Source organism: Limanda limanda, chromosome 12, assembly GCF_963576545.1.
Source record: "Limanda limanda chromosome 12, fLimLim1.1, whole genome shotgun sequence".
Classification (NCBI taxonomy): Eukaryota; Metazoa; Chordata; class Actinopteri; order Pleuronectiformes; family Pleuronectidae; genus Limanda; species Limanda limanda.
In genome coordinates this window covers 23,113,483-23,136,138 of record NC_083647.1, presented here as the reverse complement: position 1 = coordinate 23,136,138, position 22,656 = coordinate 23,113,483, and the positions used below count along the sequence as shown (strand labels likewise).

General features: G+C 43.5%; 2 protein-coding genes across 2 annotated transcripts; one reads left to right on the top strand and one right to left on the bottom strand.

Moving 5' to 3' along the window:
* Nucleotides 1-3,408: 3,408 nt before the first annotated feature.
* Nucleotides 3,409-8,627, bottom strand: LOC133015781 (enhancer of rudimentary homolog). The gene is made up of 4 exons (XM_061083051.1): nt 8,551-8,627; nt 6,376-6,463; nt 5,275-5,395; nt 3,409-3,700 (listed from the first exon to the last, which is right to left on the bottom strand). The coding sequence occupies exons 1-4, from the start codon at nt 8,551-8,553 to the stop codon at nt 3,598-3,600; spliced, it is 315 nt and encodes a 104-aa protein (XP_060939034.1). The 5' UTR covers nt 8,554-8,627; the 3' UTR covers nt 3,409-3,597.
* A 994-nt stretch (nt 8,628-9,621) lies between these two features.
* On the top strand, nt 9,622-19,349 carry psen1 (presenilin 1). Its single transcript, XM_061082430.1, has 11 exons — nt 9,622-9,730; nt 11,638-11,726; nt 13,250-13,611; nt 13,914-14,055; nt 14,445-14,512; nt 14,639-14,859; nt 15,671-15,769; nt 15,855-15,950; nt 16,054-16,230; nt 17,113-17,231; nt 17,403-19,349. Exons 2-11 carry the CDS (start codon nt 11,688-11,690, stop codon nt 17,556-17,558), a joined length of 1,479 nt encoding a protein of 492 aa, XP_060938413.1. The 5' UTR covers nt 9,622-9,730; nt 11,638-11,687; the 3' UTR covers nt 17,559-19,349.
* Nucleotides 19,350-22,656: the final 3,307 nt, after the last annotated feature.

Genomic DNA, 22,656 nt, shown 5'->3' with positions numbered 1-22,656 from the left:
ATTCCACATATTTCTGTTTGAATCCAACCGGTCATTATTTTGTTTTTATTTCATTGCACTGACACGATTCCTCTTTGGTGAAGAACTGGACAGAAAACTCGACTTTATATATCTACAAAACAGTTTGGTATAATATCATATATGGCAAAGAAATGCATCCTGCTTCCCTGACCCCCGACATTTAACTATTCAAACGAACCCTGAGTGAAACATCACATCTAACAGTTCACCTCTTATCTTGATGCTGGATCGTGATCTTGCTGCTGACCAGAGACTTTGCTTCCAGCAGGACTGCTTGACATATAGTATTGAAAAATATTTTAACCCTCATCGATGCTGCTAAAAACTTTAATCCTGATGATGTTTTCCTACACTTGACATCTATTTCACTTCTGTCCGTCCTGAGAGACAGATCCTCACATGTGTCTCTCTGAGGTTTCTACGTATTTTTACCTGTTAAAAGGGTTTTTAGTAGTTTTTCCTCACTCTAGCTGAGGGTTAAGGACAGAGGATGTCACACCATGTTAAAGCCCTATGAGACAAATTGTGATTTGTGAATATGGGCTATACAAATAAAATATGATTGATTGATTGATTGACCTCCACCCCGAGGAGTGAGGGTGGGGTCTTTCTGAGAAGGGGCGGGGTCTTCTCTTCTCCTCCACTACTTTTCCTTTATTGTGTCTTAAGAAAAAATGAAAATCAATAAAGAACTAATTGCTGTTTATCAAATGTTGATCGTTGTTTGAGTGTCAAGATTAATAACTGAAGATTTGTCTCAACATCCACTGGTGTTGAACTTCAATGGTTTGAATATTGTTTAAACAAATTGCATATTGTATAAAGATTGTGTTTTAAATGGTTTTAGAGGTAAAGGTACATTTCACTGGAAGAGGCACATAATGTCTCGTGACCTCTCACATCTGCTTTGACCCCCAGGTCGGGTCGGGTGGGGGGGTGGTGGTCCACACACACTCACACACAACCTACTTCACATGTGAGAGGCCCCATACAGAGCAGGTCGAGCTGAGTTCTGGTGGCGGCCTCAGGGGAAGTCGTGGCCGGGCTGCGGAGCGTGGAGGCGGCGGCGAGGAGCCGGGCCGAGGCGGCGGGACGGAGACGGGTCCTCCTCCCTGTGGGGGGGCATCGCTGCGTCCTCACTGTTGGACAGGCTGGACGAGAGGGGACACACACACACAGACAGACACACAAACACACACATGTCATCAGGTCACTTGAGGTTAGCAGAAGCCACATCACATCACATCACGTTGGGGTTCGTGGGGTTTCTGCTGAGGCTCGGTTGCAGACGTCTCCCTTCTTCATCATCATCATCATCATCATCATCATCTCTCTCTCTTTTTTGGGATGTATTGATTATGCCTGAGAATGGAAGCTATTGTTGTGTCTCTCCCAGACATGAGAGGTGCCTCAGCTGTGAGGAGACGACTGCTCCTCTCCTCACGGCTGGAGGAGGAGGAGGAAACACACAATGTGGAGAAGCTGGAGCCTGGTGTAAGGTACCACACACACACAGACACAGACACACACACACACACACACATGTCATCAGGTCACTTGAGGTTAGCAGAAGCCACAACACATCACGTTGCGGTCCGTGGGGTTTCTGCTGAGGTTCGGTTGCAGACGTCTCCCTTCTTCATCATCATCATCATCATCATCATCATCATCTCTCTCATATTGGGATGTATTGATTATGCCTGAGGGCTGATGAGGAAAATGGAAGCTATTGTTGTGTCTCTCCCAGACATGAGAGGACACGACTCCTCCTGCTCCTGGGAGGTGACTGCTCCTCTCCTCCTGGCTGGAGGAGGAGGAGGAAACACACAATGTGGAGAAGCTGGAGCCTGGTGTAAGGTACCACACACACACACACACACGCACACACACACACACAGAGAGAGAGACAGACACACACACACACAGGAGACGAACCTCTCTGACACATTTCTGTTTACAACACGACCACCGCATTATCAGCCTCCAGGTTCCGCATCGCCCAATGAGATCCACGCACACGGACTCACGCAAAACCTGCAGCCGAGCCTCATGCAACAACAGCTTCCAGCAGCGACGCATCTGCTGCAGGTTACGTAAGGTGAATCATGTGCGTCCATGTGAGAGGAATGTGCCCGAGCAGCGGTGCAGGACGCGCAGCCGCTTATTTCTAAAGAGAATAATAATGTGTCACGTCTCAGAAGGAGGAGGCAGCGCGGCAGCGGCTGTAAAAAAACCACAGCTCGGTAACAAAAGGTGCCTTGTGTTGAATTTCCAGCTCCAACACAACCGAGTGGGTTCCTCAGCCCGATGAGCCGGGAGAGCAAATCCCGCAGAAAACCAACAACCGAGAGGAGGAGGAGGAGAGGAAACTCACCCCTTCTTCTTTGTGGTTTATTGTCCTGTCAAGCGGGGCCTCTGCGCCATCGATTCTCACTCAGCGGTCCTTTCAGATGCTAAGAGGAGGAGGAGGAGGAGGAGGAGGAGGAGGATGGGGCAGGGTGGGCTGGAGGAGGAGGGGAGCAGAGGATGGGGAGGTGGGGGGTGTGAGAAACACACTGATCACAACACAAAGGTGGAGAACTGGGTTACAACCGAGGAGGAGGAGGAGGAGAGGGAGGAGGAGAGTGGCCGCCTCCTGAGCTCCGTCAGCCGGCACACGACCCGGTGCGGAACTCCTCCAGCCCGGGGAGACACGTGTTCGTCCACATGGAGGCTATCGATTTTCATTTATCTCTATTCAAAAAAAAAAAAATATACTAAAATCAATTTAATGTCAAATCAATATTTCCAGACTGTGACCAGAGGAGGAGGGAGAATTACATCTGCAAGGTTTTATTCCCATTGAACAAGAGATGATGGGGAAAAAACCCAAAGACATGAGGGATAAATAAAACCAGTAAAGAGAAACAGACTCGGAAATCATATAAAAATTAAAGACAAGACATGTTATTTTAATCTTATAATCTCACGGTCCAACTGTTTTTTAAATCCAGGGAAATAAATTCAGGCACTTAAAAGGAAAAACTCTTAGATGCACTTTTCTGAAATCAGACAGAAGTGACAGAAGTAAAAAGACAATAAAAGACAATAAATAGAAAGAACGATTACATCTTTAAATCATCATAAAGATATTAATGGTAAAATCTATTTAAGAGATGTATTTGCTTGTATTGAAAATAAAAAGTTCATAAACATGTGCACAGGTGTCATCATTCATTTAAAGGTTTCTGCAGTTGACACGAGAATGTTGAAGAGTTATTAAAGATGAGAAAAAAGGAATAAAAAAATCTAAATTAAATGACATGTTTATTTGAAAAGAAAGAATGAAACTAAATGAAAGGAAATAAAGAAACACAAAAAAAGAAAGAAAGAAACTCCAGAGACGTATTTAAAATGAAATCTTTATTAATAAGTCAAACATTAAGATAGAAAATACACCCCCTCTGCAGGAAGAAACAAAATATTTTCAAAAATAAGTTCGGTCAAACTTTGTCAACACATGTTACACAGTAAAAATAACACTAACCCCCCCCTCACACACACACCCCCCCTCCTCTGGGCTCTCCAGCCCTCCCTTCACTTGGTGGCCTGCTGGGCCTGACGACGCAGCAGCACGTAGATCTTCTCCTTGATCCAGTCCTTGTTGTACGGCTGGTACGTCTGCGTGTCCGTTCGATACCTGAGGACAGAAATCAGATGTTTCACTCGGGCTAAAGAGAAAACTCTGCACAGATAACGTAAAACACAGAATCTAACGGGACAAGTTTCCTAGTGGTGGGAGGAAAAATCGATTCTGTTCAGTATCGCGATATCTTGCGCCCGCGATTATATCGATACTGTAGCACAAAGAATTGCAATTTTTTTTTTTTTTTACTTTATTTACAATTATATATGTAACAGCCCCTGCCTGGCAAAGCATGACGAGGAGTTTCAGAGTTTAAAAGATACCTAGTGTGTTCTCCACTGCAGGAGATATAGTAACGGCCCAGAGGAACTTTAACATCTGAGCATGTTGACCAACTCCTTTTTCTAAACAAAAATGCCAATATTCCCAAATGAATTTAACATTTTGGGTCATGACCTTGCAGCCAACTGGACTGGACTCTAGCAGTAAACATTTGTTTATTTTTCTCAATTTAATTGAAGCTCTAGGTTACTCTTATTTATAGGATTATTCTCAAGTTTATGTTACTCTATTATGTCTGCTTTATGTTACTGTATTTTAATAACTGTGAGTTATGTGCTGGGAGCTCAGTGTTCATGTGAGAGGTCTCCTATTCAGAAAATAATTACAAAGGTCCTGTGTCCTGAATGTTCAAGGACAAAGTTTTTGCACTTCAGTTAATGTGTAGAAGACAATGTTGTTCACAGAATTAAATGTGACATTTGAAGTGAGTTGAGCAGTCTTATTTTCCTCATTTTTTGTAATGCCTTTGAATAATATGGGGGACCGGAATCGCAATATCGAATCGCAATACTTGCAGTATCGCAATACTATTGAATCGTGGCCCAAATATCGCAATACTATTGAATCCTCACATTTTTGCCAATTCCCACCCCTAATGTTTCCACATGAGCTCTCTGACTTATCCCCTCTGTCAGGTCAAATGTTACGTGCAGCTCCACAGACTGAGAGAGAGAGAGTCAAGCCCCCCCGGCAGCTGCTGGAGATGGTGTTTAGCCAAAGGGCACGAAGGCAGAGAGTTGTACTACCAGGGGTCTGAACCTCCCACGAGAAGCCAGCAAAGATGAACCAGCACAGCTTCAGGCTCAGTGAGCTTCCTCTGCTGTTCTTCTATACTGTGTTCAGATCATACACGGCCAAACGCCCCCTGGTGGCTGTCTGGAGTAAAGGTCATAAACCAGACCTCCTCCATGTTAGCAGAGGGGACACGGACCTAACTAAGAAGTCAAATTACACTTCCCATTACGTTTTCTCAAAAGCTTTTTGTCAACTTTAGTTTAATTGAGTTGTGTTTCTCATCGTTTTGGTTTTAACAAGTTATTTGATGCATCATGATTGACAGCTGACTCTGACTCACGATTGGTCGAGCCTATGTATAGGCCACACCTCTAGATCGAGGATGGCAGCGTTTATAAGTGGGGGATTTTTTGGCTTCATGTCTGGATAGTGGGAGGAAGTGAAGATGTGTCGTCCATCTTTATCTACAGTCTGCAGTGTGTGTCCCTAACCCTAAAGGCCGGTTTATCACCAGCAGCTTTAACGGACAGAAACCAGTCTCACAAACTTACACCAGACAGCTGAGGTCGGCCAGGTCGTCGATGAAGTCGAACAGCTGGCTGATGTCGTATGTTATCGACGGACTGTTGGGGTTCATCCTCTTTAAATGCTCCTCGTACATCTTACAGACGCCTGCAGGAGAGAAGAGCTGTTAATCGTCTACATCACAGAAGATCACTGCCAGATTAATACACTCTATTAATGTAATTACATCTGTATTGAAAAATTCTAAAATCAATATCGTGTGCAATATCATTTGCAGTATCCCATATTACTCCCAACTTACTGACACTGTAGTATTAGTTTCTCTTAATACGCTTAATTATATATCATTACAATACACTTACAATTTAGACTGTTATTTATCTTTCCTGTATATTATTTTAGTTTATATTGTTCTGTACTGTCATTTCAGAGCAAGCTGGCACAAGAACAAGTCTTATCTTATAGATCAATTATTCACGATCTAGTTAACCCCTTAACTTACATGTGTACATGTTATTATTATTATTATATTTACTATTATTATTATATATACTGTTGCTGCCATTATTGCTATATACTGCTATTATATTGGTATAATTACTATCCTATATAAATATATATTATGTTATATTATATACTATATATATACTGTACTATTTTTATATACTGTCTAACAATAAAATTACCATCATATCATCAGTACTTTTATTATTATGCTTTATCTACCTATTTATCTTGTTTGTTTTCATTCTTTCTACCTCAATATTTTTAATTTTTTTCTATTGTATTTTATTGTATTCAAATATACCGGCTGCTATGATGACTTAATTTCCCTTCGGGGATGAATAAAGTAATCTATCTATCTATCTTTCTTTAACATCTGTAATTGTATTTCAGTCAAGGCAAAAACATGACAATAAGAATAATCAGATTTTTCCTATTTTAAAAGATACAGTCTGAGTTGTGTGTATGTGTGTTGAACTGGTGCATATCAACACGATTCACAGTGTTTCTGAAGAAGAAGAAGAAGAAGAAGGATCCAATAGATTATTTTTGTTTTGGTAGTAGAAGGTAAAGTCCTGAGGCAGTTCCAGCACCACAGAGTAAAGAGGATGTTCTCAGCTCACCTTCCATACACTCGTTGACGGACTCGTAATCGGCGTACGTCCTCCCCTCGGGCCTCTTGGTGGGCTGCACCAGCAGGATGGTGTGGGACTGGAGAACCACACACACACACACAAGGTTAAACTGGGTTCCACTATTCATCTCAACATTTACATATTCACATAGTACAGACTTTCGATTGTTACGGTGTTAAAGTTGTTAGAGAGGACTAACAGCAGGTTATGAGTGAGTTATTATCGCAAATAGATGTTTTTCTTTCAATAATCACTTTGGTCAATTTACACCAGAAATGTCAACTGTCTGGTTTCCCTCTTTAAAATGTGAGGATTTGCTTTTTTTCTTTGTCATACATGACGGTAAATAGAAAATCTTTGGGGGTTTAGACTGAAGACATCAACTCTCAGTAATTATAAACAGCATATTTACTACTTATTAAAATCATTTATCTACAAAGTGATATTGGAAGATTAATTTATTAATAAGAATTTCATTAAACGAAAAATGGAAGCCAGGAGCTAAATCTTCCTGTACATGTATCAGCCAACACTAATATAAGGGTAAAAACAATAATAGAAAGTATATAAGTATTGTAAAGCCGGTATTTTTCTGATGCATTTCCATTTCTGGACACTTAATACTTTTATACTTATACAACACTTTAATATGGATTGTTGCTTTATTCTTTACACTATAAACACAAGTACGTGTTCATTAACTGACTAATTGACGTGAAGCAGTTTAGATTCTCGTGTTTGTGTGATTTTCGTGTTTGTGTGATTCTCGTGTTTGTGTTGATTCTCGTGTTTGTGTGGTTCTAATGATTGTGAAATTCTCGTTTTTGTGTGGTTCTCGTGTTTGTGTGGTTCTCGTGTTTGTGTTGATTCTCGTGTTTGTGTGATTCTCGTGTTTGTGTTGATTCTCTTGTATGTGTGATTCTCGTGTTTGTGTTGATTCTCGTGTTTGTGGGATTCTCGTGTTTGTGTTGATTCTCGTGTTTGTGTGATTCTTGTGTGTGTGTGTGATTCTCGTGTTTGTGTGATTCTCGTGTTTGTGTTGATTCTCGTGTTTGTGTTGATTCTCGTGTATGTGTGATTCTCGTGTTTGTGTTGATTCTCGTGTTTGTGTGATTCTCGTGTTTGTGTTGATTCTCGTGTTTGTGTGATTCTCGTGTGTGTGTGATTCTCGTGTTTGTGTGATTCTCGTGTTTATGTTGATTCTCGTGTTTGCGTTGATTCTCGTGTTTGCGTAGATTCTCGTGTTTGTGTAGATTCTCGTGTTTGTGTGATTGTCGTGTTTTTGTTGATTATCGTGTGTGTGTGGATCACGTGTTTGTGTGGTTCTTGTGTTTGTGTTGATTCTCTTGTTTGTGTTGATTCTCGTGTTTGTGTGGTTCTCGTGTTTGTGTGGTTCTCGTGTTTGTGTGGTTCTCGTGTTTGTGTGGTTCTCGTGTTTGTGTTGATTCTCGTGTTTGTGTGGTTCTAGTGTTTGTGAGATTCTCGTGTTTGTGTTGATTCTCGTGTTTGTGTGGTTGTGTGATTCTCGTGTTTGTGTTGATTCTCGTGTTTGTGTTGATTCTCGTGTTTGTGTTGGTTCTCGTGTTTGTGTTGGTTCTCGTGTTTGTGTTGGTTCTCGTGTTTGTGTTGGTTCTCGTGTTTGTGTTGGTTCTCGTGTTTGTGTTGGTTCTCGTGTTTGTGTTGGTTCTCGTGTTTGTGTTGGTTCTCGTGTTTGTGTTGGTTCTCGTGTTTGTGTTGGTTCTCGTGTTTGTGTTGGTTCTCGTGTTTGTGTTGATTCTCGTGTTTGTGTTGATTCTCGTGTTTGTGTTGATTCTCGTGTTTGTGTAGATTCTCGTGTTTGTGTAGATTGTCGTGTTTGTGTGATTGTCGTGTTTGTGTGGATTCTCGTGTTTGTGTGGTTCTCGTGTTTTTGTTGATTATCGTGTGTTTGTGTGGTTCACGTGTTTGTGTGGTTCTTGTGTTGTGTTTGTGTGGTTCTTGTGTTTGTGTGGTTCTCGTGTTTGTGTAGGTGACGGGTTCGAGCCGCGGCTACATTCAAGCTAACACACGATCGTTTCTATCGTCACCGGATGTTTCTCCCGCTGAGATAAACAACACAAACACGTTTCACGGAAGCGAACAAACTTCTGCCGAGTGGAAATCGAACCCACAACCGGAACTCACCATGTTGTCGAGTGGTTCAGTCCGTTTCCGTGGATCTTTCTCGGGCTCCTCGTCTCAGCGGGTTGACCTCTGAACCAGGAAGTAGAAGGGACCGGGCACGCTGCGTTCAAGTAGCCGAGGCAGAGTGGGAGAGAAGAGCATTAAGTCCAATGAGCGTACACTCCCCCAATGTCCAATAAACAGTGAAACTATGAACAAACTCAGAATGATTTATTCTATATTATCATTATTTGATATGCTCTATGATCGTGTCTCTCTGATCTGCCTGCTGCTGTTACAACTGAATTCCCCCATCAATAAAGCTGTATTATCTTATCCTATCTTAAAACAGTGACTTTATGTATTGAAATTACATATTAAATTCCGTTGTACATTTGTGTTACCTAAATTCAATCTAAATTGTCACATTAATTAAGTGTTTTCTATCATATTGAGTCAGAGTAAATAAATCAAATAACTAGAGAGTGACTTGATTGAATGATGTTAAAGTTATACATAAATATACACAATAATCACACCATTCATGTAATGTATTCACACTAACTCAACCCTTCATTAATGTGACCCTGCACATTGAATTTATGGAATAAAGGCACATGAAAATGGAAATTGAATATGTGTGTTCTGTATTTGCTTGTGTTGTGATTTTTTGCAGTTTCTACATTTGCTTGTGTTGGAACATTTCAACGTTTCAATTTTCGCATGTGCTGTCAATTTCTGCAGGACTTTTACCTCAAATTGAGGAAGTGGTTTTTTCTTAATTTGCCCTTTTTTTAATTATCTATTTGCATGTGTTCTCTTAATTTGCGGTGCGTTTATCTCTCTCGGCCACCGTACCCTCGCTCCAGCAGCAGGACTTGAACGCAGCACGACCACACTTTATTTCCTTACATTAGTGTTTCAGTCCCTTTTTAGTTAAAAGATCAAAACACAGAAAAAAGATCAGGATGTTGAATTAATAATTTCCCTGGATCGTTTACTAGAGAAACGCGAAACACAGAGAAACGTGAAACACGCGGTGTGGCCCTGAACGCACCCCGGTGTTCGGCATCAGAAACCGGAAGTAGTAACCAGCGGCTGCCGGATGCACAGTGGACACACAGGAACAACAAAGAGGGGAAAGCACCCGGGATTCAAACCCGCAACCTACACCCAGCAGCTCCTCTCCAGCGTGTAGCCGGTGAGTGTGTCTCCTGTCTGTCCCGCTTGTGTCTCCCGTGTCCCCCTGTCCCCCGGGTGAGACATGTAGCATTAGCCACCTAGCTCGGGCGCTGCCTCCTCCCGGAGTCCTAACGGCACCGGGAGCTAGCTAGCTGCTGTAGCTTCACTTCCGGCCCAATTAACCGAAACCACGTTAGCATCGAGTCTCTTTAAACCTTCACTCGTTCATCAATTAGCAATTAACCGCGGGTTTCCTCCGCTGGCGTGCACGTCACGTCCCCCGCGGAAGTCAGCGTTTCACAGGGGAAGTCCACAGGTTGGTGTGTAACGGTTTAAGTCATTACTATGGTTACGAGTCGTAGTTAGTGTTTTACTTTATACATGATTCTGATTATATGTTTATCTCAGTGTGATCCTCACAGGGGAGAAGTGGAGTCACACAGGTGAGGAGGCGAGTAAACCTGCGAGAGAGAAGCCTACATGGATTATAACCACTTTAATAACTAATAACCAGTGTAACGAGAATATGAGGATATATATTCAATAAGAAGAGATATACAGTGTGAAGATGGTTTCACATTAGACATTGAATTGCACAGACAGAAATGCAAGTTGCTCAGTTAAAGAGGTTATACCTGTAGTTTAAGTGCTGCACAGATTTGCTGTGAAGATGCTTTCATATTATAATAAATACTCTATCTTCATATAATACTCACATGGTGCTATGGAAAGGAAATACACACACAGGTTCAAATCTGAGGCACCACATGGTTATTGGTTTTATCGCAGATGTAGATTTCAGGTCGTTTACACCTGATTCTGCCGCTGCTGCACATTTCCTTCCTTACTGATGATCTGATAATATCATATCTAACAGGGTGGGGCAATAAAACACTATCAATAATCATCACAATATAATTTTTATCGATAGCAATATAACGAAAGTCCAGTTTAAATTGATATATTGCTTCTACATTGTGTGAGCAGGTATCACATATTATTGATTGACCTCAGATTTATGACTCTGCTCGTAAAGAAGAGTTAAAACTGTGTCTTCTGTCTTTTAAACTGGTTTCATGAACAGTTATGACAATTAACAACAATCTACATCAGAGAAAATCAGTGCCAGATAAATTTCACATGGACTGATTTTAAATTTATATCTTGATATAGTTTTTGGCCACATCCACCAGCCCTGATATTTAATAACATATTAACCAGAGGTGCAACTTTTCACCAGAATTACTCCCCTTACTTTGATGCCTAAAATATATTTAGCTTATGATGCATTTGTGCTTTAACAAACTTAAAAATATATAAACGAAGGACTTAAACTTGAAGTGAAGCACTTATAATAAAACAAAACATGTATGTTTCATTTCACACAGCTGATATGTATTTGTGTTCACTAAATTAGTCCCTGTGATTTATTCTTCTATAACCAGGCTTACATATTAACTTAAGTGTCTTATTAGCTTCCTGTGGCGTGAAAGTTCTCGCTGTGTCAAGAGAAACTCTCAAGTCCCCCCCCCCCCCCAGTGACCAGAGAATTAAAGAGATGGTGTCTCCTAAAGATTCTGTGTTTTTAGTACAGATTTCACTGTCTCTCTTCACTGCAGCTCAGCAAGAGAACACACTGTGGAACACAAAGAGGGGTTTTAATAATTCAGAAGAAGAGGTTCGGAATTACCCATTTAATTCATTTCCATACAAGACTGTGAAAATCTGATCATGTCTTTTAAAAAGTATTTGATCGTTACAGTGGATCTTTGGGAATTGAGACCGACTGGGACTTAAAACACTAAAGCATCAATCTGCTCTTTATTGAATCCAACATCAGTGTAATGTGTGTTTTATTAACTCAATTGACTTGTGGCCTCTTTATGGGCGATAAGCTGAATATTGTCCTCTGTTCCTTTTCATCAGGGCACAAGAATTTGGTTTGCATGTGAGGACAAGTGTCTGCCGAGCCAACGATGGTGAACAACATTGAAATGGATATTGAAAACAATATGGTGAGTATGAGAAAATGTCGCAGTTGCACTTTCAGCGTGGGTGCATTGTGTAATGATTAGCCCACAGTTCAGTTCCTGGCAACAAAGTGGATCAGTGTCGGCGTCACCGTCAGTCCGTCTTAAATTACTTTGGCCTCTTTCATAAAGGAAGTTGTGAGAAGGAGGAAGATGTGTCAGAACAAAGTAGAAATATGAATGCAAGAGTTCTGTCTCTGCTCTCACTAAATAAAGGTGTGGCCTCTGGTGCATTCAAGGGGTCAAAGTGCTCTTACTGTCACAGTCTGCTCAGCAATTCTTGTTTTGTGTTTACACAATAACAGTTGTGTATGTGCAGTACAACAATATCTGTGTGTGGTGGGTGGGGGGGGGGTCTCAAATAGGTCATACAGGTCAATATGAGGCTATAAAGGAGGTTTGACACATTTTGTAGAATCAATGCACCTCCACAAACAGTCAACCTACACTGATCCAGTAAAGTAGTCCCTGTCTGTTGTTGCTCTTGTTCTAATCGTTGGCCTGATTCCCAGCACCGGGCTACAATGCAGCAAACCACACAGTGAGGTCACTTAGTACAGCAGCCTGTTTATCAGAGCCGTGGCAGCTTTCACTACTCAGATCAGTCCCTGGAGATGCCTCCTGTTTTCATTTCTCTGAACCGGATGATTTCGCTTCGTGTCTCGACTCGCCGGCCTCGGCCCTGAGAGTTTCAGGTCACACCGTCTCCTTGAGTTTTCTCTTTATTCGTTTTCCTGACTGAACAGATCCTCAGGGTTGGGGGCGGGAACCAGCGCAGTGTTGTTATCTGGGAACTGGTGTAGTGAGTGTAAATGTGCCAGTTGAGCTGTGATCCGCTAACACAGATGACCTGAAAGCAGCTGGCAACAGAAACTGTTCCGGCTGAAACTGGAAGTCCCCAATGAAACCACATTTAAATTCACTAGATCCACGTTTAATTTGCATTTGAAACCAAATTGCACCCACTCAAAAATATCCAACCCCCCCAAAAAACGTCTGATTATTTCATCAAGATCAATGAATTATTCTTTGAGAACACAAATGTCAAAAAATAGCCCATAGATCTTTAAATTTAAGAAAGTGAAACAGAAATATTCCTGGATCTGATCCGGAGAAGCACCCTGAACGTAACAAAATCCATCCGGTAGTTTTGTGTCATCCTGTTGTCTAACAGACCGACAAACAAAATGAACACAACCTCCTTGACAGAGGGTAAAAATGATGCTCTTGTTCAGATGCTACACAATAATCTTTCTGTCTCAGCCCATCAGGACGTCCCAGAAGTCTTCACAGTTATTGGACCACACCTAGATGAAACACTTGGTCAACAGGCTTGATCTTGTTGATTCTGAAAAATTCCTGGTGTTATTTTTGCTATGCATAATCCACACTCTCATAATTATCTGTAAATACATATATTTAGTTTTGTTTGTGTTTATATAATTATAGAAATACCCTTTAAACTGTCACTACACCAGTATTCAAAGAGCTCCTCCCTGGACCCACAGGACCAGCAGGAGTCCAGTGCGCCTCCGGAACCCGCCCAGCCGCCGCAGGAGGCCGCGGTGACCAGGGCTCGGTCCAGAGGAAGTTCAGGAGCGGAAGGAGGGGGCGGTGATGGCGGCGGTGGAGGAGGCGGCGGCGTGGCGGCGGGTGGCAACGGCAGCGGACCGGAGCAGAACGGCCAACCTCCCGCCGCTCGACCGCCCCGCGTGATGGAGAGCGAGGAGGACGAGGACGAGGAGTTGACCTTGAAGTACGGCGCCAAACACGTCATCATGCTGTTCGTTCCCGTCACCCTCTGCATGGTGGTCGTCGTGGCAACCATCAAGTCCGTCAGCTTCTACACCCAGAACGACGGACAGAGACTGTAAGTGCTGCTGGATGCTGATAGGCTGGGAAATAATGTGGCACTTGTTCTATATTCACATAGGAAAATACAATACAGCTGCACGGCCACTAGGTGGAGCCAATGCAACATGGACTGTATCTGTCCTACATCGTTTGAATACCAGGACGTTACTGTCAGTGTTACTAGATAAGATCTTAAAGCATTTAATATCTTTACCTCTTATCCAGAGTCATTTTAATCATGAACCACATTGAAAACAGCTACAGACAAATCCAGTTTTTTCATCAGGCAACACTTTCTATTTGACATGTTCCCCTCAGGATCTACACGCCGTTCCCTGAAGACACGGACACGGTGGGACAGCGAGCGCTCAACTCCATCCTGAACGCCACCATCATGATCACTGTGATCATCGTGATGACGCTGGTGCTGGTGCTGTTATACAAGTACCGCTGCTACAAGGTACGACTTCACCTCCTGGTAAAACGGCTGCTTCACACTCAGATGTGAAAGAGAAGTGAAACCTCTGCACCGAAACCAATAGAATATTAAAGAAAATGTTCATGAAGCACTTTCTGTGAAGCTGCACATTCCTTGTGGAGGTTTATCATTTAAACTAAGTTTAAAATAACCTGCTTGAGTTTGAACTAATGACAGTTTCGTCTAATGTTTAATGGTTTAAACCTTTAATCCGTTAAACTCGTGTTCCAGCCACTCGCTCTGAGCAGCAGACGGGTGGGGCCGAGCTCTTCAGGACAATGACCCCCCCCCCACACACACCCGGGCGCCTTGGTAGTTTGAAAAACAAACAAGTTGCAAGTTGAAACATTCCCATGACTTCTCCTCCACAGGTGATCCAAGGCTGGCTCTTCCTCTCCTCTCTCCTCCTGCTCTTCTTCTTCTCCTTCATCTACCTCAAGTAAGCCCCCGCCCCCCGAGCGTTTGATCTCTCTCGTAGATTCTCATGTCACGTTGTCCCTTCTTGGACGATGATGGATGGAGTCTCACCAGGTTGTTTCCACCCTGTCTCTCCTTTGTCCAACAGAGAGGTTTTCAAGACCTACAATGTGGCCATGGACTATCTCACCCTGTCGATAATCATTTGGAACTTCGGCGTGGTGGGCATGATATGTATTCATTGGAAAGGACCTCTGAGGCTTCAGCAGGCCTACCTCATCATGATCAGCGCCCTCATGGCCCTGGTGTTCATCAAGTACCTGCCAGAGTGGACCGCCTGGCTTATATTAGCTGTCATCTCAGTCTACGGTAAATCCTGTCCTCTCCTGCTTCCTCTGACCTTTGTCTTTTTAAGGAAGAAATACGTCTTTAATCAACTGCTTGAAGATGTTTTTGTGCTGCAGCGTTCAGTCATCTGCTTCCTTTTAGTGCGTGAAGACAAAGGGGAAACTCAAAATGTGCAACATGACTTTCTTTTAAAATACAGAAGAATTTTTAACTTTTTAGCCTTTTCAAACTCGTAAAAAGCTAAAACATCTGAACCAAAGCATAGTTTATCCAAAAGTAAAATGCAACAACTCCAGTAGGACCTCATATATTGTAAGGATTTGTTTTTCTTTCCGGCTGCATGTGTTAATGAAAGAAAGAGGTGGTGTGATGAAAGTCAACACGTGTGTCGAGCCCTAAAGCCTTCACCCAAACACGTTAAGCAAATGTGTGATGAAAGACCGATCTACCAGGAAAGGAAGTGTGGACACTTCCGCTGCTTGAACAACTTCTCTTAAGCTTCCCTCTTGCTGAAGAGTGGATTGGTCAGAACAGTGGCTTGTGGATAATAATGAGTCTGGCTTATTGACTTAAGATGCCGTAGCAGATTGGTGGAGATAATAAGAGTGTTTTTGATAAAACAACAATCACATATTCATTTTGTATGTTGAAATAGTTCTGCGTGTGGCTAAATCAAATACGAGTCAAATGCACTCAACATTACTTGTAGACCAGCTCTCCACTCAGTGTCTTTAGCCTCCTGATCTCTCAGATGTCCGGCTGACGTGTTCTCAGCTTTTCAAAGTGTCCTCTGCTCATCGGCCTCTGGTCTCTGTCTCCTCTCCTCTCACAGATCTGTTAGCGGTGCTCTGTCCCAAAGGACCGCTGAGGATCCTGGTGGAGACGGCTCAGGAGAGGAACGAGCCCATCTTCCCAGCGCTCATCTATTCTTGTAAGACAGACTCTGACCATCCAAGACTCTTCTGGTTAAAACAAACCTTAAAACTGACAGTTTGACTCGCTCTCTTCTTCCCCAGCTACGATGGTGTGGCTCGTCAACATGGCCGACACAGAGTGGCCGCCGAAGAGGAACTCCACAGAAGCAGCTTCGCCACAACAAGTCCCTCAAGAAGGTGGGTGTCCAAGTGTTTATTTTTTCTCAGGCTCCAACCTGTGGCTGGAAGTTCTCCTCCCGATGAGTTGTTTAGTCTAACTGATAACCCCCTTCGTCTGCAGCCGTGGCGTCTCCCGGCCCCTCCAGCCCGTCACAGGACGACGGCGGCTTCACTTCCAACTGGGTCAACCTGCAGGAGCACCAGCTGGGACCGCTCCAGTCCACAGACGACACCCGGCGGGAGGTCCAGGAGATGCCCTCCGAGCGGCCTCCTGTGGTGGATGATGACGACGAGGAGAGTGAGTTTCTATCCAAACACAGATGCACAGTGTTTATTCAACCATGTGATTATTATTATTAGAATCTGTTTTTTTTATTCTTTCTACCTTTTAATTTTATTGTATTGTATTGTATTGTATTCAAATATACCGGCTGCTATGACAACTTAATTTCCCTTCGGGGATGAATAAAGTACTCTATCTATCTATCTATCTATCTATCTATCTATCTATCTATCTATCTATCTATCTATCTATCTATCTATCTATCTATCTATCTATCTATCTATCTATCTATCTATCTATCTATCTATCTATCTATCTATCTATCTATCTATCTATCTATCTATCTATCTATCTATCTATCTATCTATCTATCTATCTATCTATCTATCTATCTATCTATCTATCTATCTATCCACAGGGTCTGAGAAAAGACTAAATTCAATAAACGGACTTAAGTGTCTTCAAATATTAGTTTCTAGGTTTTACATTCTGCAGATTTGAGTTGTTCAAACCCAGATGATCTGACTGTCTCCTCCTCCTCCTCACTGCGTAATCATCATCCCTCTGTTCCCTCTTCTCCAAACACACAAAACATTTCCAGAATGTTTTTTCTCGTTTCTGTGAAATTTGTGTTTTTTTAAATGCGACTCCATGTTTTGGGCTTTCGGCTCAGATTAGGAAACGATTATTCACTACAATTGCTAGGTTTCATGTCTGTACTATTTGAGGGCCGGCGCTCTTTTCTAACCTACAGCTTCAGTAAGTACCGGGTCGGCGCTCCCGGCTGTACAGTAATTACAGTTGAGAAAAGGATTTCTATAGGGGTTGGAGGGCGTGGGGCAACTCTTGTGTCCGAATTAACTCCACCCTGAATGTGGTGTCGTCCCGTGTTCTCAGGGGGCGTCAAGCTCGGCCTCGGAGACTTCATCTTCTACAGCATGCTGGTGGGAAAGGCCTCGGCCGCAGCCAGCGGCGACTGGAACACCACGCTCGCCTGCTTCGTCGCCATCCTCATCGTGAGTGACCACAGCTGCTTATGTCTGAGTCAAGTCTCCACAACCTCATCTCTGTCTCTCAGCACAACATCCATCCTCCACGTCATGTGAACTGTAAACAGAGCTGAGGGTGTTTGGTACACAAGCACTCACTCATTGTGTTACTTCCTGTGTGATTCCGTCTGTCTGCAGGGCCTCTGTCTGACCCTGCTGCTCCTCGCCATCTTCAAGAAGGCGCTCCCGGCTCTGCCCATCTCCATCTTCTTCGGCCTGGTCTTCTACTTTGCCACCGACAACCTGGTGCGGCCCTTCATGGACAAGCTGGCGCTGCACCAGTTCTACGTGTAGCAGGACGCTGGGCTGACGACCCTCACCTACATCGCTCTCTGGCCAACAACACGAGAGCCGTCCCTTCACAGCCGGGGGGAACACAGGATGCTGCAGGGGCCACTCCCGCCCCCCCCCGCGTCCCCCCCCCTAAGAACTCATGATGATGGGACACATGTAGTTTTTGCTCTGCCTTTCTTTCTGAGAGGGTTTTCCCCACAGCAGCTGTTCTTAGCTATTTTACGTCTGTTTTAAACCAAGAAGTGACATTTCTGGCTCGACTCGGGACGTCATCTCTCGGTCTCCGGTCTCAGGCACAACGTTAGCGAGAAGATTTGACCTTTTATCCAGGGAAGCTTCTCAAGAGCTCGTCTGCGTCTCGTTCCTGCAGCGCCCTGCTTCACACACACACACACACACACACACACACACACACATCTGGGAGCTTCCCAGTCCAACCACTCTAGCTGGGGCTCAGCAGGAGGTGCCTTGCTCATGGACACCCAGGCTCGGTAGCCAGTGAGCAGAAGGAGGTGATTCTCTGGATCGAATCTTCCCGTAAACATCTTCCTCATCTCCAATCCGTTTACATGCCCCCCCTCCCCCCCGTGATTCACCGAAGATTTGAAAAGCCTTCATCACACCAATGGACACTCAACAATAATAGGTGTTGTCGATCGGTTGGTAAATGTGTTGTTTGATTCCGTGTGAGCCGTCGGTCACCGGAGCGTTTCCTCACCGCTGTTCAGAACGGTTCAGACCCGTTTCTTCACTTTAGACACAAACTGAAGCTCTGACGCCCGGAGCGACTCGCAGGCAGAAAGATTTGCACTGAACAGGATGTTTTGAACATGAGGAACTGTGGGAAAGTTGTGTTGAAAAAATGTAAACCCAGAAATTTGAGTTTTGTTGTGACACTGAAGCTGATTTCACCGTGTTCTCTGACCTTAACTCTTCCCTTAAATCACTTTTGAATTCACAGCCTGCATAGGAAGTAAAGTTCACACTCGCACCTGAGACCACTGAGCAGTTCTGCTGGAGCAGTTGGAGGTTCAGTGCCTTGCTCGAGGGCATTTCAGTAGTCGTCGTAGTCGTTGTCGTCGTTATTGTGGGACAGAAATGTGCTTTTCATTCTCTACCCTGACTGAGATGTCATTTGTTTTTTTTATTTAAACACGTCCAGGGATTGTAACCTGTGATCATCCGGTCACAAACTCTGAACCTTGAGGCCACAGCTGCCGTCATGACGCTCGCCTGGTGCTGTCTCGAACTATGCTTCTTCAAACTCAAATCCTCTCATCTATACACAGACATCGTTTTTTCAAGATATGCAGAAGAGACATTTTGTACTTTTTGAAACGGGGGGGGTAGATGTTAGCACGGCTCCAACGGCAAATCTGGGGAAATGGGACAAAAATTGTGAAAGAAAAACTGAAAAACAAATGAGGGAATAATAGATGTAGCTCAATTGATCCATGAATTTGAGGAACATTTAGGAAAATATGATCCTAATTGACTGTTTTAATCAAATGGAAAAACCAAAAAGTAAGCGAATAATGTTCTGGACTGAAGCTTTGAGATGTGTGTGAACCTGTGGCTGAGCTGCACCGGTCGCTCGTCTGATGTCGGACTCGAGTCTCGTGTTTGCCGAGAAAATAAATAACATTTGTTTCCTCCTACTTGTTGTCGGGGAATATGTCGGGTGACTGGCTCTTTTTTTTTTTTCTTCTGTCCTTCACATGCATAAGTGTGTTATGCAAGGTTATTCAATTCTGATTTTGTTCTTTTTTTAATAAACAATAAAACTTAAAATAGTCCCTTTTGTGTTTATTGCTGCACACACACACACCAACCCAATGTGTTGTTCCCAGTGTCGTGCTCTGCAGCACTTACAGTGGTTACGTGTGAAATCATAGTCTGGTTTGGTTTTTGGCTTCTTCTTCCGTGACAAGTAGTGACTGTGCTTGTGGTCGAATGTGTTATGGCTGCGTTGGATGCTTTGAGAGCAGAGTTAACCCCCCCCCCTTCCCTCCACTGTTCATCCATCCTTTATCTGTAGCACTTATCAAGGGTCAGGGGTCAGCTGGAGCCGTTCCCTGCTCCCTGTCTGCCGTCCTTTAGATTAACTTAGATGGACAAAGTTTCCATCTTTGTTAAATCAAAAGGTTTGAAATGGTTTCTACATCCACATTATTATCAATCAGCTGATAGATCCATGATGACAGACGTGATTCATGTAATATCTGCTCAGAGCGATTAACAAATTATGAATTACACAATGGAAATGATCAAAAATACCAAAACATAAATCTATACCAAATATTTCTTAGCGTCAAAGTACTAGCACACTTTTTTTTATCTTGACTTCCCTTTCTTTTCAGTTTTGTCCATTTATTTTTTATTCTGTTTCTCATAAATTCATCTTCATGTGCAGGATTAAAACACAGGAGCACTGATCTTAAATCACTCGTAGAATGATAAGCTGCTGGCACTCAGGAGACTTTGATAATTTTCTGAATTCTCTGCCATGTCTTTCCAATTCATTGAGAATCATAATGTTGAAGTTGTTTATCTGTTTTATGTCAGGTTATAGCAAATCATATTTAAATATCCATAATTATATTTAATACTTGATTACTGAACTGGAGTAAGTGTTCGAACTTCTTCTCTGCAAACTAGAAGCATAAAGCACAAAACAGCAGATTAAGCTCAGTGACGTTCTTAAACTGTTTCCTGTTGTTATTGTCCCCCTCTGCTCGGGAGGTCAAAGGTCAAGCCCAACACTGTTTCATAATTTCACACAATGACAAAACGCTCTCGTCTCTCACGCTTCATCTGCACAGATTTCCACCGAGCGAACCGGCCCCGGAATTGACGCAGAGCTTCTCTGCAGACGGTGGGAACAATGTGAGAATTCCTCTGCATGCTGATCCACTGGCATCCCGCGCTCGCCGGCCCCCCCGATGCCAACTGGCTGACGGGCCGCGTTTGGCACGCCGCCCGGAGCGCTGGATGCATTAGCTGTCACCATGGAGACCGTGAGGGCCGTCCTCGCTGGCAGGGACAGTGGAACAGTGTGGCAGATTACCCAGGATGCTTAGCCTCTCACTGGGGCCCTCAGGAAGGCCTCATCCTGGCAAGAGAGTCAACGACCACAGAGCTAATTCCATGAGGCCTCGGCTGCAGCGGCTCCAGACACCTGCTCTGCTCACATTATGTTGCTCTTGAAACTGTTTGGCAGCTTTTTTCCAGATAACACATCAAACCTGTTTGTCCCAAATACTGAAGATCTCCCATAGGGTTGCAAAGGGGCGGAAAGTTTCCGGTAAATTTCCGGAAACTTTCCGGACACTTTCCATGGGAAGTGAAGTAAGGTAAGTTTCGATGATATTACTGGGGAAAATATATTCGCATGCTGATTGAGGATTGTTCATCTGTTCATCTAGCCTATTTCCATTCATTTATCCATCAGTTGTAAAATATTTTTACAGACGATTCCAATTGTTTGGCTAACTATTTATATCTCTGGCATTGCATTAGTGTTTTTTTACAAACTTTTTTCTCATCTTATTCTACAGAACAATGCCACGTGCACTGTCTCATGTGTGGAGACATTTCACCCCATCCAATGTAGAAGGAAAGGCTGTGTACATTTGCAAATACTGTGCAAAGACCTATGTTAAGAATGACACAACGATGCAGAAGCATATAGTCAAGTGCCCAAAGTTTCCTCAGGGCTCAAATCAGCCTATGACAAAACAAAATGTTTATATTTATGTCTGTATATGACAGGGTAAATACAGTTAGTATAAATTACCCACAACATTTCCAGTTTATTCCTGTTTATTCCCGTTAATTCCCGTATATTCCCGTTAATTCCCATGGAAAGTTTCCAACTTTGAATATTCCCAGAATTTTGCAACCCTAAACTCCCATCAGAAGTGAGGATCCTCGGTTTCTGATTCGTTCGAGACGTTAGATCAGATGTCGGATTTCTTTGTAGATCTTTAATCTTATTTGCTGACAACTTGATGAGGATACAGAGTGATCTGAGGTCAGCTGTCAATCACTGTCGTCCCATGTATGGTGTGGATTTATGCAGGAGAAGACGTGTGTCTCACCTGTGTGCGTTGGAGGTCTCCCAGGATAGCTCTGCTAAAGGGATTACTGGGCAGGGAGGGACGTCTGCTCCATGTGGAGAATTGAGGATTAGACTTAAATAATCGCTCCAGACAGGAAACAAGCACAGACGCTCAACATCACAGGAGGAAACAGACGCAGCTCGGACGGAAAGAAAGACAAACTGCCAAAGAAGATGTCCAAGGACCAGCTGGAGAGCCTGGTGAAGCGCATGGAGGAGACGCTCTCCGAGATGGAGCAGCTGAAGCTTCACTGCGGGAAGCAGAGCGAGGAGCTGAGCCAGCTGGTGGTGGAGCTCCGCAGGGAGAACCAGGAGCTGGTGGAGAATTACAACCAGCTCGCCGCGGAGATGAAGGAGGCCAAGGAGGTCATCGACCAGCTGCAGGACACGAAACATGCTTTTAATGCAAAGGAGAGGCAGGCGCAGAAGCTCAGCCGCCATCTCTGAAGGCCTCATGGGAGCAGGTGGAGGACGTGAAGACGTGTAAAGACTGGGTGGGAATGGAAGCTAAACCGAGCTGTTCTCTGTAACGTATAGAAAGGGTGTTTTTTTGTCTCCATGTGTGTACATAAAGTTTAGTAATGTGAATGTTACCCTAATGTGGTGTAGGGCTCTTTTTAAATCCACGGCTTAACGAGCAGGAATCCTGGACGTCTCGGAAAAATGTGGAAAGTGCGGAATGTGTCTGAAACGGAGGTGAAGATCTCACATAAAGAAATAGTGCTCATTTGGTTTCTATAATTAAATCAACAACATGCCTGAAGCCGGGGCTGCAAAACCTGTAAAGATTTTATTTGATAGCAGCCACTGGATGCTACTTTTAGTTGTTCGCTGAGCAGGAGAAGTGGGTGGTCACGTATTTTTGTACTTTGTAGAGTCAAGGGGCTAAAAATACCTGATTATCCGTCCAGGCCGTCGACCTTGTGTTTCACCGCAGACCTAGGAGGGTGTTAACTATACTGCAGCCAGCCACCAGGG

Bases quoted from the DNA above. Each gene is read 5' to 3' on its own strand.
- psen1 (XM_061082430.1), top strand. From the start codon at position 11,688: ATGGTGAACAACATTGAAATGGATATTGAAAACAATATG. The intron at 13,612-13,913 runs GTAAGTGCTGCT...TGTTCCCCTCAG, and splicing joins CAGAACGACGGACAGAGACT to GATCTACACGCCGTTCCCTG. The intron at 15,770-15,854 runs GTAAGACAGACT...CTTCTTCCCCAG, and splicing joins CCCAGCGCTCATCTATTCTT to CTACGATGGTGTGGCTCGTC.
- LOC133015781 (XM_061083051.1), bottom strand. The intron at 5,396-6,375 runs GTGAGCTGAGAA...TCTCTCCTGCAG, and splicing joins CGTCAACGAGTGTATGGAAG to GCGTCTGTAAGATGTACGAG. The intron at 3,701-5,274 runs GTAAGTTTGTGA...TTCTGTCCTCAG, and splicing joins GCCGACCTCAGCTGTCTGGT to GTATCGAACGGACACGCAGA.